General features: G+C 38.3%; 1 protein-coding gene across 2 annotated transcripts in view; it reads right to left on the reverse strand.

Moving 5' to 3' along the window:
* Nucleotides 1-16,482, reverse strand: part of Ar (androgen receptor) — a 195,012-nt gene that overhangs the window by 25,730 nt on the left and 152,800 nt on the right. For both annotated transcript variants that reach the window (XM_087203212.1, XM_004871777.3), the window contains exon 3: nt 13,142-13,258. In XM_087203212.1, the coding sequence (XP_087059338.1) occupies nt 13,142-13,258 (117 nt within the window). The remainder of the gene's footprint in view (nt 1-13,141; nt 13,259-16,482) is intronic.

Raw genomic sequence — 16,482 nt, forward strand, 5'->3', positions numbered from 1 at the left:
CTCCAAACCAATCTTTATTTTATAGATGATGAGACTATGAAAAGTGAAAGCCAAAGATAAGTCCTGATCAAAATCACAGAGCTATATAAATAGTGGCAAAGCAAGAGCTAGAACTAGGTAGGCTGATTTCTCTGGTGGTTCTCTTTATTTTTAATCTGGTTAAATAGCATGTTACTGGGGAGAAGGGTCAGCAGTGTAAGTTGGAGTTGGGTGGGGAAGAACTAGGATAGGGACACAAGGCAGCGAGTGGAGCCAGTACTTGGCAGGCATGGAGTGCGAGATTAGCAGGGGGTGCAATCAGGTAAGATTAATAAACCTATGCCAAATTCCCTCAGGCAAGAAGGCTCCTTATTCCTTCTTCTCACACCCCTATTCTCCCCTCAGTCTAAATTTTGGGTCAGAGGAATAGCCAGGGGAAAGAATATGAAATTTTATCTTTCAAGGTTTATGTTGGACTATTTAATCTAAAGGTTTTTAGTTCATGGAGGAGTAAATGTAATTAATAATAGAATGATATGCAGTGCTGCACATCCTTGCCAAAGCACAGAATCCAGAAGAAACGATTTCCAAGTCTCCTCTTTCTGACTACTGAGCCAGAAAAAAGGAGTTGACTGTCCAGATGCCATCCTGAGTTGGGGGCAGAAGGTCATTACCAGAAACCTGCTCATGTGAAATTGCAGAGCTTGGAAATACTTTTGCATACCAGCTTTTCCACTGGAAAAAGTAACTACATGAGTTTAGAGCATACATGCTTTTACAATTACATTTAAACTAACATTAAAAACAAATGTGAAACAGTCCATGCTGAACAGGTCAGCATGACCTGGAAAGCTAGCAAGAGGAAAAAAGAAGAAAAAAGAAAAAGAAAAAATAGGCCCAGCATTAGCAGCATTAACTCTGTCAATCTGTTGTAAATAAGTAAATGTCACTGATATATTAATGCTTTTATTAAAGGAAAATTTCACTAGCAGAAATATGCAACATTCAGACAAACAGAAAGCAGTTAAAAAATAAATCACATTAGCTTTTCAATCCACATTAGGGAACTTCTTGTTGGCCTGAAAATTGACATTCAGCCCAAAGGAGGGGAAAGATCCCCTCCTGAAGTCCTTTGGCTTTGCTCCAGAAAGTTGCAAAGTCTGGAGAGGAGAGGAGAGGAGAGGAGAGGAGAGAGAGAGAGAGAGAGAGAGAGAGAGAGAGAGAGAGAACATGAGTGTGCAGACAAAGACTGGAAAAGGGTGGGAAAGGCAGTGTCCAGGCTAGGCAGGGAGAATATTTTTGCCTCTCAGATTTATCTGCCCCTGGCTTCACAGACTCCAACTTCACCAGAAACTGGTTTCAATATGGAAGCTCTAGGGCAGAGACAGAGTAAGAATTAAACTCTAAGGGCCTCTTCGTTAACATCGATGCAATATTTGAGACTGGCTGAGGCAGTGTCATACCTGACAGAGAGGCAAGCATTCGATGTGAGAGAGTAGTGTGGAAGTGTGGGAGTATGAAGGCTAGAAGTAAGAGGAAAAGTCAGATCCACTTTCCTCCACCATTCCAACTTCAACAGGAAACAAGAGAAATAGGCATTGCTTCTCTGATTTTTCCTTGTCTCTCCTTATAGAAAGTTCAAGTGTAGGAGCTCCTGGAAACAGTCAGCTTGACTTTCAGAAAGAAGAACTGTCTGACTTTAGTCTCCTCCTGTGTTTTAACAAATAGGCTGGCTGGCATCTCTTCTAGAAGCAGCAGAAATCTAGTCCTTGTTTACTGAATGTCTGTGGATCAGCTACTACTTTCAGCTCAGTGATGGGATCTGAGGCTAATAGCTAGGTCCTTGCCAAAAGTCTACAAGAGTGAAGCGAAGAAAAAACTCTTACAAATTGCCTCATAAATTAATAACGACGGCCATAGGAGCCTCAGACAGGCACAATGGATTCTTTTCCAAAGTAGTATCTTGAGTCCCTTCAGCAAAGTTTCTTCCCAGCAGCATGCTGTGCAAAGTAAGTGACCAATCCAGAGCTTCACTGTATCCACCTGAGTCTGTGCCTGGCTACTATCACATATGATCAAATATAATTAAAAAAAAACCACTCTGCCAAGGCTAAGTTTCATTACAAGAAACAACAAGCATGATACATACAACTATGAAAAAATTAACTATTACTGCTTCTAGATCTAGAGTCCTCACAACATGCCTGTAAGGTAGGGAAACACTATCAGTCTCGGTGGGGGGAGTCATCACCGAAGAGAAGAGCCTGTGTTGAGGAGCAAAAGCTTAAGCTCCTAAGCTTAAGACTCCAGCTTTTTTCCAGGCTACCCACTAGATCCTTTTAGAACCCTCATTTTGAATGAGGCAGGTCAGACACTTTCTTCAATGTCTGGTCATATTGAGATGTTTGGAACTGCCAAACTAGAATTTTTCTACCATGAGAGATACTCTTGAGTGTATCAGTGTAAATATGGGCTTGCACCTATCTGTCTCCATAATTAGATGCTTGAGTCAGGTCCTATGATACAGGAGGCAGCATGCAAAATTAGGAATGAGAGTGGTTGCCATTTAGAACAGGGGTTTCCATTTCTCTTTTCCATTAAGGCAGAAGTGAGATGGGGAAATAGAATGCTGTTTATTTGGGAGGTTTTGCTTTTTTGTTCTATTGACAAATATACTAAAAAATTTATACATGTGTACACAAAATGGGTGAGAGCTTACTTTTGATTTTGGGGGACTCAAGGTGCATGTGGGGGAAGAGAAGGAAAGCAGAATTTCATTTTTATTATAGCCACTCAAGACACTTTACTGTAGGTCTTCTGAATTTCTTGCAGCAACCAAACAATTTTCTAATACTGCCGACATTATTACTCAGCCTGAACATAGAAACGCTTTGAAATTAATTTCTCTGTGCCTAACAGCTCATTAGTCAAAGCTTCCATGCTTAATGTTTCATCTTGGGGAAGAGTCCTCGGTCTCTGCCAGTTTCATTGTGGACAGCATAGCACCTCACTGCACAGGCTTGGACTGGGGACTTTTCATCTTGGTTAAGATTCATACTTTCTTCTTAATTTCACATTCCAGCCCAAGTTTTCTGCAGGTACATCTCAGTGCTTACATGTCTTTAACAGCTGACTTTTAGAAGGCTAAAATGTTCCTCAATGATTAATTCTCACTTCAGCCACAGAGGGGTTAATCCAATGAGATATTAAACTGGGGAAAAGAAGACATTTATATGCCTGGGTTAAGAGATCTAAAAAGTTTACCACAGATTAACTGAACTGAGGAGAATGGAACCTAATTCCAAATGAGGTGACCCAGGGTAGCCATGCCATTTGTAGATTACTTCTTAGATATCTGTTGTCATGAAATTATTATCAAGACAGTTAATCTGAATGCTACACTAGTTTCTAAGTACTAGCATATTTTGTCTTACTTCTACTTCTGAGCAACATGATCTACAAAGATCTCATCTCTGTCCAAAAGTTTTTAAAAGAGCATCTTGCTCAGGTAAACTGTCTATGTATGAGTACAGTAAAATATGAAAATATTTTAAACTTTTGTGATCTAAAGGAATGTAGCTTACAATTTGTAATAATAGGAGGCACAAATCAAAAGTAGAATGTTGTCAAACCAGTAAAAAATGAAAACTTTTCCCCCAGAGTTGTTATATTTGAAAAACACTTGGATTATTGTGTGCTGTGCATTTTTCACTTTCTGTCTGTCATCTGTAAAAGATATTGCTTATGACATTATTTTACTCTTTCAGGAACAACTGGAGTCTTTGGAGCATTTAACAAAAGGAAACAACAATAAAATCTTTCTACTGCTATTACATTTAAAACCTCTTAAATTTTAAGTATAAATTTTACAAATGAGATACTCAAGTATGAGACTTGGGGTATTATCAGTTTTTATGATTAGGAAAACTTCTTTACCTCTAACCATAGTTTTCTAAAAGCAAATGTTCCAAGACAGTGTACAACATAGTTTGATTAGGGAGAATTAAGAGATGCAGTCTGGTCTCTCCATACACAAGTTTCTGTGAGCACTACAATTAGAGAGACTGTGACCATTAATCATGATTATAAATTTGAATAGATTCAGAGGTACATAGCAGATTAGTAAAGCACACTTCCAGGGGTTTTTGGTGGACCATGGGGGCATGACCTTGGGGGCAATATCTGCTTCCTAGCCCTTTCTGTTTGGTGCTGTTCCCTAATTCTACTTATAGGACACCATGAAGTGAGCAATGTTCCTCTACTACCATTTTACCATGCTATTTCTGCCCTGAAGCCAGCGAGCCATGGACTGTATCTTCCAAAATCATGAGGCCGCTTAAACCTCTTCTCTTTTATGTTGTGAGTGTTGAGTGTTATGTCCCAGCGATGGAAAAGCTGAATAATACAGAAGATTGCTACCAGAGACGTGGGGTTGTTTCTGTGACTACTGACTATGTGGTTCTGAAGCCTTTAGAACTAGTTTGTAGGAGGAGTTTGGAAATGTTTGGAGATGCAGGGTAGTGAAGCCTTATAATGCCATAAGCAGAGCCTGATGGGTACTTTTGGCCAGAGCTCAGAAGACCAGAATGCTGACAGGAATGTGAACAGTAAAGGCAAGGCTCATGAGGATTCAGATGGGAATAAGGACTACTGAGATTTGGCCTAGAGACCATTCACGTTACATTCTAATAAAGAACCCATCTACATTTTGCCTATGTCCTAAGCCTTTGTAAAAAGCTGATTTTAAAGGCATTGAATTAATTCATTTGACAGAGGGAATTTGAAGGTAGCCTAGCATTCAAGCTGTGTCAAATATATTCCTGGCTGCTTTCCGCTAGATTTATAATAATAATCTGGGGCAAAAGTAGAGCACAAAATTTTGAAAACCTTAAATTTTGGCACCAAAGAAACCATGTGTAAAGTTGAGACCAAAGGAGGTGTGATTGCTGAAGAGATTAGCACCATCATAAAGCACCAAATACTTTGAAATGAGACAAGAAGAAAGATACCTTTTAAGCATCTCAATAAATGTCAAGATCCCATCCATTGCTGGTTTAAGGGTACAAAATTGTAATTTTTTACTTGACAAAAGAGTCCTTGGACCACCTATTTGAAAAGAGTCACCTAAAATACTCATTTCCCTGGATTCATTTACCACACCCAATCATTCAGGTGCCTGGCTAATTCCCATGCTGCGTCATTTATGTGATGACATTTGTTCAAGAAAGTAGAATGAGGGCTGGGGATTTGGCTCAGTGGTTTCGCCACCTGCTGTGCAAGTGCAAGGACCTGAGTTCGATTCCCGGTACCAAAAAACCAAAGCAAACAAACATAGAAAGTAGAATGAAAAGAGTTGTGAGGTCATGGAAACTTCTACCTAGACTTCAAAGGAAGGCCTGGAAGGCCAGATAATATGACCCTGAGAGTAGGGTGCATAAAGCTATGGAAATGAAGCCAAAGGTGTAATGGAGAATCCAGGAAGTCAAGGATGCCAGGACTGTGAGAAGTTTGCTGAGAAAAACTGCAGACCCAAAGCACAAACAGAAAGGCCATGAGGGCCACAACCAGCAAGGCCATGGAGGTAGGGGAGCCCAAGCCCTTTGGAATTCACATTTTATCACATGTGCCCCTGATGCTGAACATAGTTATGAGACGTAATGTTTGCCCTTCGGGGCTTTGGTCTTGGTTTGGTTCTATTCTTTTCTATTCCTCCAAGCCTCTCTTTAGAGTGAGATTATTTACCTTGTACCATTCATTGTATATTGGAAATATATAATTTGCTTTTTTTTTTTTTGTACCGGGGATCAAACTCAGGACCTTGCGCTTGCAATGCAGGTGGCAGAACCACTGAGCTAAATCCCTGGCCCTATAATTTTCTTTTTAAAAAATTTTACTAGAGTTCACAACTAAAAAGAGTTTGTCTTGAGTCTCAGAGGAGACTAACTTGGACTTTTGAGTAATCCTGAAACTGTTGAAACTTTGGAGAATGGATTAATGCATTTTCAGTTGTACACAGGATAGTTGTATCACATTAGGCAGAATTATTGAGCTTGCTATTATTTTTGTTTGGAGATTAAGTATGGTTTGATGAGATGTGCTTGGTTGTTAAATTGACAATGGACAATTGTGACTGCTCATTGTGATTTTCAGCTTGACTAGATTAAGAGATGCCTAGCAGATTAGATAAGCACACTTCTAGGTGTGTTTGGGTGAGTTTTACAGCATGAACTTGGGGGACTATATCTGGTTCTTTGTCCTTTTTTCCCTGGTGCTCTGTTTTTTGGTTTTCAGGAAATGACCAGCATTCTTCTGCCATGGCCTTCTACTATATGCCATTTCTGCCTTGGAGCCAGTTGACAAAGGACTGAATCCTCTAAAATCTGAGCCAAATTCCTTCTTTACATTGTGGGTATTGGGTTTTATGTCCCGGTGATGGGAATACTGATTAATACAGAAAGGTATATATCCAAGGACCAGAGTTTGATCCCCGGTACCAAAAAAAAAAAAAGACAAAGAAATATATATATCCCTCCCAAAGTATCTCCAAATATGTAATTGCTCAAGTGAAGTGGTGGTGATGTAGGTCATGAAGAAAAGATTTCAAGGTGATTCAAAGACCAAGGAACCAAGGAATAAGATCGAAAAGCAATATCGATATAGCAAAGAAAGAAGAATTCACAGTGATACTCAGGAACACAGAGAAGCTCCAAGTATCCTCCAAAAAAGAATGAATAGTGGCACAGTGATATTTATTGTGTGTCTACTATGTACCATTTAAAAATACACTTTAGCAATTCTAAAAGATTTTATTATTACCACACTGTAGTTGGAGAAATTGAGGCTCAGATAAAGTTAAGGATTTGCCAAAGGTCATCAAGGTATGAAAGTGCCAGAGTCAGGGCTTAGAAACAAGGCCTGTATTTAAGTTCATCACATTATTTCCACTGTACTGCAGGACATTGTTTTAAAAACAAAAAGAACCTCTGAGGTTCTGAGTGCTCAGTCATACACTGTGCACATTGTTGCCAAAATTCATAGGACAATTTTGCTCCTCTGTGCATGTCTTCATTATGCACATATGTCAGAGTACTCAGGTATCTGAGAATTGTGTGTGGGAGATAGCAATTCTCAGAACTGATACTGCTTGCATCTCCACCCTTAGGACCTCAAGAGTCCTTTCTAAGGAGTCAGAGGAAAAGAAAGTAAATCTAGGTAACTGAGTTCCAAATTGCTAATTTTTTTTTTTAGGTACCGGAGATCGAACTCAGGACCTTGCGCTTGTAAAGCAGGCGGTGGAACCACAGATTGCTAGTTCTTTATGACATTTGGTGCCTGTTAAACAAGAGGTGGAAGGGATTTAGTCATTGGGTGATTTCTAGGCTTCCCATTTTAGCAGTGAGATTACATGATAGCACCATGTCAAGACGCTGGCCAGAGAGTAAATGATGGGACTGTTAAATCTAGAGGGAAATGTCTAGATAACCAAAATATTTTACTGATCAATCTGTGATGCTAGAGTTTACTCTACTTCTTAGAAATAATTTGTCTAGCATGCTCCTTGAGACAGACAGAATTATGTGCCTACAGCCATTAGGTGACTTAGTAACACTGTGTTTTGACCTAGGCTGCTTTTTACCTTTGTATGTGAAAACAGTGCTACAGATATGACATGGTATACTTTACTAGATTCAGTAGCCAAGGGTGCATATACATACTTTAGACATGCTGAGGATAGTCTGCTCTTGATCATTCTTGACTGATTCTCCTGATAAACAGTGACACACATATCTGCAAAATGGATTTCCTGGGTTGATTGTATTATTTGCTTACAGGATAGGGTCTTTATTTATACCTATGTTTTCTAAAGTGTATTCCAGAGAATAGTCTTTTGATAAGATGTTAATAGATTTTATGTGAAAGGAGGGGACCTGTGGTTAAAATCAGTCTAGAAAAGCTTCTCAGGGTACTTCTCAGGTTACTTTACTGCAGTACTCATCGGGACCTGCAATATACTAATATACTTTGTAAATCTTACCAAAATGACAATAATATGCAGGTTTCTTTTACTTATTTGACTACAGAAATGATTTTTCATAGATCACACCACGCAAAGAGTTTTCTTAGAACCCACACTGGGGAAACGCTGGCCTAGACCAAGGCTTTTGATATGCAGACAGGCCTAAGTGGAGATAACCAGATCCAAGAACCAAGCTTAAGAATTTAGCAAAACATGACCTTAGGAATTTCTCACTACATAGCCTACTATCTCACTTTCTGAAATTTAAACCTGCACTAGTATGATATTCATGGTTCTACCAATTATCTTTTTAAAAACCAAACATGCAAATAATATGATACGTGGTTATGCCTGTCTCATGTTCATAAGTCTTCTAATGCCTAAAATCCAAGCTTGTGAACACAACCACCAAGTTCATTTTAAATGTAGTTACAGCTTGCTTTTCCCATTTTCTCATTGCTGGCCACATTAAACTACTTGCTGTTCCTTAAATCCTCAATGAATTTTTCATGTCTTTGTGTCTTTATTCAATCTGTGCTCTTTGTCTTGAATGTCCTTTCCCTCCCATCTCACTAAAATTCCCCCAAATTTCCTATTTATCCTTTAAGGTTCAGGTGCATATTCATGGTCATTGTTTTCCCTTGTTTAACTTTATAAGTAAATATCATGTCTTATTCAGCTCTGCTTCCCCCAAGTGCTTAGTATACTGTCTGGTACATATTTTTTAAATGGATAAATAAGTCAATGAATGAATGGAAAGATCAAAGCACTAGATTTGTGGCTGGTTGGAAGGATGGATGGATAAGAAGAATGAATGGATGCTGTGAAGAACCATGTCATATATGCTATTTCAGCATTGGAATCACTTTCTTTCATCCAGAACATGTGATCTAGAAGTAGCAATGATGAGCTTCTCTTGAGAATGCAGAATGACAAAACAGCTGGTATCAGGACACTCTTCCATACTGGAATCTGCACGGATGTTCACACCATTCATGATGAATCAGACCATGGTTAGAACCTCTCTGAGACATCCTCCCAAATAGAGAATTCATATAGGATGTTAAAACCTGCAGATGTGTTAAGTTTTTATGGTCAGATGCAGAGTTCAATTTCTTAGTAGGAAAGAGACTTCTCAAATAATTTTTGAAGGAAATGCTGCACACCTCAGAGTCTCACATGCACTGGGGCTCCATGTTCCTTCTCTTCTGCTGGGGTTTGTCTGCCACCTGAAATTCCTGAAAGGCCTACAACCTTCCATGGTCCAGGAGAAGAAGGAGTAAACAGGGTCTAATGTTATTTACTAAAAGTTGAGAACACATGAGTTTCAAAACATAATAAGAAATAGCATTTGGGCAGGAATAGGAGAAAAGTGGGAAGGAGGAAAGGGATCACTAGAGAACATGGCATGAAAGGCAAATCTTTCTCATTTTATGTTAGCAATTGGGAATATCCTTCAGAAATGCAAGGAAAAGTGAGAGATGGTTGTGCATTCATTCTAATTATGGGCTGTGAAAATGTCACAGCTAATTTACAAGAAGGATGGCCTCTATCTGGACAATTATATTTATAAGCATTTTCTTAAATGAACAACACGTAAGGGAGTTAAATTCTTGAGGCAATTAGCACTATGTAGTTTTCAAAAGTAACTAGAAATGGATAATATAAAAAGAAAGACCTGTCTTTGTTCTAGATGGACAGTTGAGAGCCTGTAGATGATCTTTAAGGGAAGCATCCTAAGAATCCAACTACCTAATGATCCTTTCAGAAACAATAACTGCTAAGCAGGGAAGCAAGGAACACAGGTAGATAGACCTAGAAGCAGAAAGAAATTGCTATATGTATTAAGCATCTCTTCAATAAGTAGCTCTGATCACCAGTGAATGGAAAATTGTAGAGAAAGCCAGATTATGAATCTTGATACCTTGAGACCAAGCAGCCATCAGCTACAGAGTGCCAGCTTTTCTAAGATACTGGGACATACCTTCTGCCATCTACTTCTCTGATAATCTATCAATTCAGCCTACTTTTAGACACATAATGTACTTTGTGTAAGTGTGAATGGAGGTAGTTAAAATTAATATGCCAATTAAAGCTCTCATGTCTTGAGTATCTACACTTCTTGGAAGAGGGAAAAGGCAATCTAAGAAAAACAGATGAACTTATAATCCTTTCTGTGTGGCTTTAGATATAAATTCAGAAATGTTAGGACCAGAAAGGTTCTTGGTGAAGTCCACTCTCCCAATTTATGATGGGAAAATGGAGGTTCAAAAGAGAGAAGGGACTTGCCTAAGGCCATATTCCTATAGTTGCCATTTGGGGACATATATAATTTTGATTTGACTGCTGAGAAGGAAATTAAATTATATGAATTCTTTTTTGAGGTGATCAAAATGTTTATGCTAAAGCCAAATCTTATGAAAATGGAAGTTTATTGCTAAAATATTCTCAAGAGCCACTGTATATTAATGCTTTCTTTCTTTTCTTCATTTTCTGGGTAAAGGTGTGGTACACACTGAATTTGAAATTAGCAATAAACTTGAGAGGGATCTGTGGCAAGAAAGCAGAGAATGTGGATATACTTTAGCAAAATACAGAAGCTTGATTTTCAAGCAATGGTATAAGTGGGTAAACACTGGGGTTTTCCTGACACAGTGCTTGAACATAACATGTACTTTTCTCATTATTAAAATCAGCTTCCAAACAGGTTCAAGGTGGTAATTTTCAATGTGAGTTGATTAAGAGTAATTTCTGGAGATCCTCTACCTGTGAGAACTGTTACATATTAGAGGGCATGCCAAGTTATTCAGGTTAAAAGACATTGCAAAGTGGTAAGAATAGCCTTCCCAGTTAAATTACTAGTGATCTCACTGTCATAACAACACCCCCACATGTGTCTAACACTTTGTCATTTACCAAATATGTTCACATTCATCATATCATCTGATCCTGACTAACTCTGTGAGGGTGCTATCTTCAAACTTCCGGCAAAGAAACTGAGGCTCAGAGAGTACACAGTAAATAATGGAGCTAGGATTTTTAACCTAGGTCTGTCTGATTCCAAAGGCAAGGCCATTTACACCACATCAAGAATTCTTGCATCTTGTGAGCATTTCTTAAAGTTTGCCAGCCTGAGCTCTAATGCCTAGCACGGTGTCTTGTACACAGCAGACATTCAATAAATACCGTAGGAATGGAACTGAAATGAAAGCCAGCCACAGCATTTATAGCTTGTCTTCATTGTGGTACTCAAGCCCACTCATATCTGAGCACTCTACACAGTAAACCAATTTGAAAACTTACTATACCATTTTTCCCAATAAATTAATTTACAACCTTAAGTCTAAATGCTAGATAGTGTAATGACATCATCTGTTTTACAGGAGCCTGTCCTTTTCAAATGGAGTTCACTGTAATCTTATCACGAGACCGGTTTATAATAAAAGATACTGAAATAAAATTCAGAATCAAATGTTATGAGGACTTTTATTGCCATTAAATTTTACCTACATCAAAATAGGCTCACCATTCCTACCAGAGATGGCAAGCCAAGGACTTCTCTACCTGGGAGCCCTCATCTCTTACACATAATTCACAGAAAGCTAATACTTAGAAGTTGAGTGTGATAGAAGCCTTGCCTTGGACTTGGAACATTCATATGGAGAAAACTTCCTGGTTTTGATGCCTTTGTCACTTTTCCTGACGTTCCTTCTGTGCTCCTCACTTTAGACCGGTGTGTCCCTGCCCCCCACTGCAGTCCAAAATTGTAGAATTTCTCTTAAGTATATTAAGCCAGCAAAAACAGGATTGATTTTTTTTTCAAATATTTGAGTCTCATTTGAGGTAGCTGCCTGAAAAGCTACTCACAGGGGATCTTTATGGGATGATTTTGAGTATTAAGACATATTTTAAAGTGTTTCTGTTGATTTCAATTCAAGCCTGGGTCAATTTGTTTGAGGTACATTTATCTGTTTATGTAATACTACTGATCTATGAGGGGATGATATATACTTATCTGCATGGAGATATTCATATGGCCTTACTCCAGAGTCATAAAACAAGTTGCTGTCTACAAATGTCCATATAAGCAGGCAAGGTATTGGCACCTTACAGAAAGCCAGAGATGGACAATTGCTCAAAATTAGTCTTAAGAGGAGAGGAAAGAAGGCTGGATTCCATGTACTTGGATTTTCTAAGCTGATAATGAATAATCAGGTATAAGGATATAGTTTCAGGCATGCAAATAGGCTTGTCTTTCTTTGAGTTCCATTTCTAAATCAAAGTAGACTAATGAGCTTGCTTTTCTGATGAAAAAATAATCTTTTTGGAAGCAGCAGGCAGCAGGAAGGACCCTGGTATTGGGCAGATATAAACATGAAGGGATGAGGAATTTGGAAGGGGGAAATATAAATGTACATCAACTGGTGTCAAACAACTCTGGAATGTGACAATGCTCATGGTAACCACAGGCTTAGGGGAAGATAGCCTTATGATAGAGGGTCACCCTTGAAAGAGATGTATCGAGCTACTGCACTACTGAAAAAAATGATTTTGGAAATGATCACTAGATTTGTAAAAAAAAGGAAATGATTAAAAGGCCTGCTCATCCCTGGGATATGTGTGATAGGAAATTGGCTCTGTTTGGCAGCCTAGTCACATGCTTCAAACAGAGGCAGCTTCATGTTCCAGATGCCTGGCTCTACAATATAGGTAGCAGTTTGCTGAGGGATATTCCTAGGTGTTCAGAACCAGCCTGTGCCTGGGTCATCCTGCACCTGTGACTGTTCCAGATTCCTTATTTCCCGTATCCTGGCTACCATCAAACAGCATCAGGCCAGTACAATTGTGATCCTGGGGAACCCTGCCCAGTATAATCCAGCCGCAATCACCCTCTGTTGGTTCCTGATACCTACTTCACACCTCCTACTCCTATATTGAACCCCAGGGTCATGGGTGGCATGTTTAAGGATAAAGGGACCAGCTGGGTGATGGCTACATTGGATATGAAAGATTCAGCCTGCACTTAGATCATGGCTGGTCCCCTTGGAAGTATCAAAGAAGAAAATCTGGCTTAAAGAGATAACTTAAGAATAGAGGGAGTAGGCAGGAGAAGGACAAGGAGAAAGAGAAAGAAATGTATCATACCTCCCAGAGTCATCCCTGCTTCGTAGCATTTCCGGAGACGACAAGATGGACAATTTTTCCTTCGGAATTTATCAATGGTGCAATCATTTCTACTGGCACACAAGTACTTCTGTTTTCCTGGGAAAATAAATACAAGAGTAGACAATGAAACATATCGAGTGTTTCTAGGCAAAAAAGGCATGATGATATATACTACCATATGAGAGAAGTAGACAGATAATGGTCCCAGACAATTTGATCACACGGATTTTAAAGCAAGATGGTTTAATTCAGTGCTATACTGTTTGGTTTTTGCAGGTTGTTTTTCAAGGTTAAACAATTCGGGTCCTGCTGATAACACCATTATTAGGACTACTCACTAGTTTTTAAAACAAGATGCTATATCTTTACTAAAAGCCAGGAATGCCCATGAGAAAATAATCAGTTGTGGAAATTGATTCTCTTTTAGCATGGCACAGCAGAGACTTGGGCTCAGCTAATGTACCCTCCTACTGACACCTGCAATCAGCCATGGAATCATACTTGAATTAATAAGATATATCTTTTCCAGAACACCAGTGTCTTAGTTACTTTTCTTGTTGTTGAGATAAAATACCCAACACCCAAAGTTAAGGGAAGAAAGGTTTATTTGGCTCATAGTTTGTAGAAGTTTTAGTCCATAGTTGGCTGGCTCCAAGGCAGGGCGGCAGGACAAAGGGGCATCACAGGGAGAAACAGTTCATGGCAAAGCAGATCAGACAGATGGGAAGTAGCAAGCAAGCGACAAGCAATAATAGCAGCTTCTTTCTGCCTCATTTGTATTCTATCTAGGCTACCCGGCTTAGGGTGGGTGCCAAACCAGTCAGTGGACTAATTTAGTAATCATATGCCCTTAATCACAGCATCACACACTTTAGATCCACTCACTCTGAAAAAGCCCCACCTATCGCTTCATGAGGCTTTGGGGGGACATCTAGACACAAGCCATAACAATCAGTACAGGTAAAATGTTCATAAGAGAGAATTCCATGGGATTCTTAACTGTTTTTAAATTGCTAATGATCATACTCTCAAATCTGCATGTTATAAAAATCAAACAGAGGTAGGATCGGGGATTTAGCTCAGCAGTGCCATGCCTGCCTCACAAGCAAAAGGTCCTTAGTTTGATCCCCGGTACAAAAAAAAAAAAAATCAAACAGAGCTAAAGCCCATTTTGTATGGTCAACCATGGCAAACAAAAGAACAAAAGAAGTCCTTTGAAGCTAGCATAGTAACAAAGATCACTATTCTACACACTTGAAGTCACCACAGATACACAGAGGAACAAATATGCAAACTCATGAAAATGGACATAAAGTATTGAAATCCACCCAGCTACAATAAGCTTGCAGAGCCAGTACAAAATCTGAAAATTACCTTCAGGAAAGACATGGTGTAGGTGGTTATAGTCTGAAGACAAAGCATTCTTTCTAAGTGAGTCAAGGATCTTTGTTCTTTGTCTGTAAAGTATATGGCCTGTGAGTACCTTCTGTATGTTCAGTTGACAGAAAAGTGAAAAGGATCTGGTCCTGCTCCAAGGTGGTTTTAGAAGCATCCTATGCTGTACAGCAGATTACTGAATGATTAACTCAGAAAAAACAAACTGTTATCCCAATCCCTGTCATCTCATAATACAACCATTAAACTTTGCTCTTTGGCACTGCTGACTTTCAACAGCAAAAATTCCTCAACAACCTGTAATCAAGGTCTCACAAAACTTTATTTTGAAATGACTGATGAAGTATACAATTCCTTTCTCATATTGAAGCAGATAAGACCACATCCTAGTGCAAACAGACCACTTATTTAAATGCTTTAAAACTGTCTTATTACAATAACTACAAACCCTTGACTATTGTGACTGGTCACATAATGGCTGGCATGAAGTACTCTATAGGTCAGCTGGTTCTGAAATTCTTGTCTCCCTGATGGTATTATGCATCTTTTTTCATGATTTTATTATTTCATCATAAACCTTAAGTATGATTCAAAGCTCCACCAGAAACTAATGCCGTGAGACCCCCTTAAGATTTTTCTCTATTTCTGTTGTCATGTGTCATAGTCAAGTGTTCCCATGCAGTAGAAGTTAAAGTCTGATTGAACTTTTTTCAGTTTATTCATTCTAAAAAATACCACTTGGAGTAGAAGTAAGATAGGCAATTACCAATTATTAGTTAAATTATCCATTATGGAAGTAAAGAAAGGGTTGAGTTATCATCTTCATTGTTAACCACAAAGAAGAATGAAGAATGTAGAATTTCTCATGCTTTATAGAGTGAGTATTAATGCAGGATCGATGTGAAAAAAATTTTTTTTAAACTTTACTGAAGTATTTAGGAGAAGACTTGAATTAAATAGTAAGGTGAACCATGTTCCTGGATGAGAAGATGCAATAGTGCAAGGATTTCAGTTCTCCTCACATGACACCTATACATTTAAAACAACATAAACAAAATCTTGACAAAATAATCCCAAAGTTCATCTAGAGGAATAAAATGTATGATACTACCAAGATATTTGTGGAAAAGAAGGGCAATAAAACTTTCCCTACCAGGAATTTAAAGTATTATTAAGCTGTAACAACTGTATTGGTTTTATAGTGACTCCAGTATAGGTCAACTGGTGGAAGAAACCAGGAAAGGCCCAAACAGACACAGTATCTCCAACACATCATCCCAATTCAGTGAAGGAAAGATGAATTATTCACTAAGTGGTGTCAGAACCACTGGTTAAACATTTGGTAATCAGTAGTTAAATTATTAGTTAAAAATCTAAATTGCAGATGGATTATGTCAACAAAAGAGGAAATCATGGAGGTGCTGTTAGAAAACATAAAATAAAATAAGTTTTGAAGGTAGATAAAGAGTTTTTAAGGCATGACAATGAAGAAGACATAAATCAACATTTTGACAGATTTCCCTAGAAAATAATTTAAATTTATTATGTTAAATAAAATTTAGAGACAAGCTACAAGCAGAGAAGAATTATTAGCATCAAGAATTTAAAACCAATGGTCAATATTCTTGATATATGAAGATATTCAGTCTGACAGAATAATGGACAACAGACATGAGCAGGCAATTAAAGAAGAAATAGAAATGACAAACATGAAAATTGTTCAATTCCCCTGGAAGTGATACAAATACAAATTAAATGTTGTTTTTATTTATAAATCTGGTAAAGATGAAATGCCAAATGTTGGCGGAGAGGTATTGCTGGTGGGAGTATAAATTTTTAAGAGAGTAATTTTGCTATATATTTCAAGAGAATTAAAAATATGTATAACTTTTTACTGGAAATTCCACTTGTAGGAATGTTTTATA

Source organism: Heterocephalus glaber, unplaced genomic scaffold (assembly GCF_053883595.1).
Source record: "Heterocephalus glaber isolate CG9 unplaced genomic scaffold, H.glaber_assembly_v1.0 deba00001790, whole genome shotgun sequence".
NCBI classification, from domain to species: Eukaryota; Metazoa; Chordata; class Mammalia; order Rodentia; family Bathyergidae; genus Heterocephalus; species Heterocephalus glaber.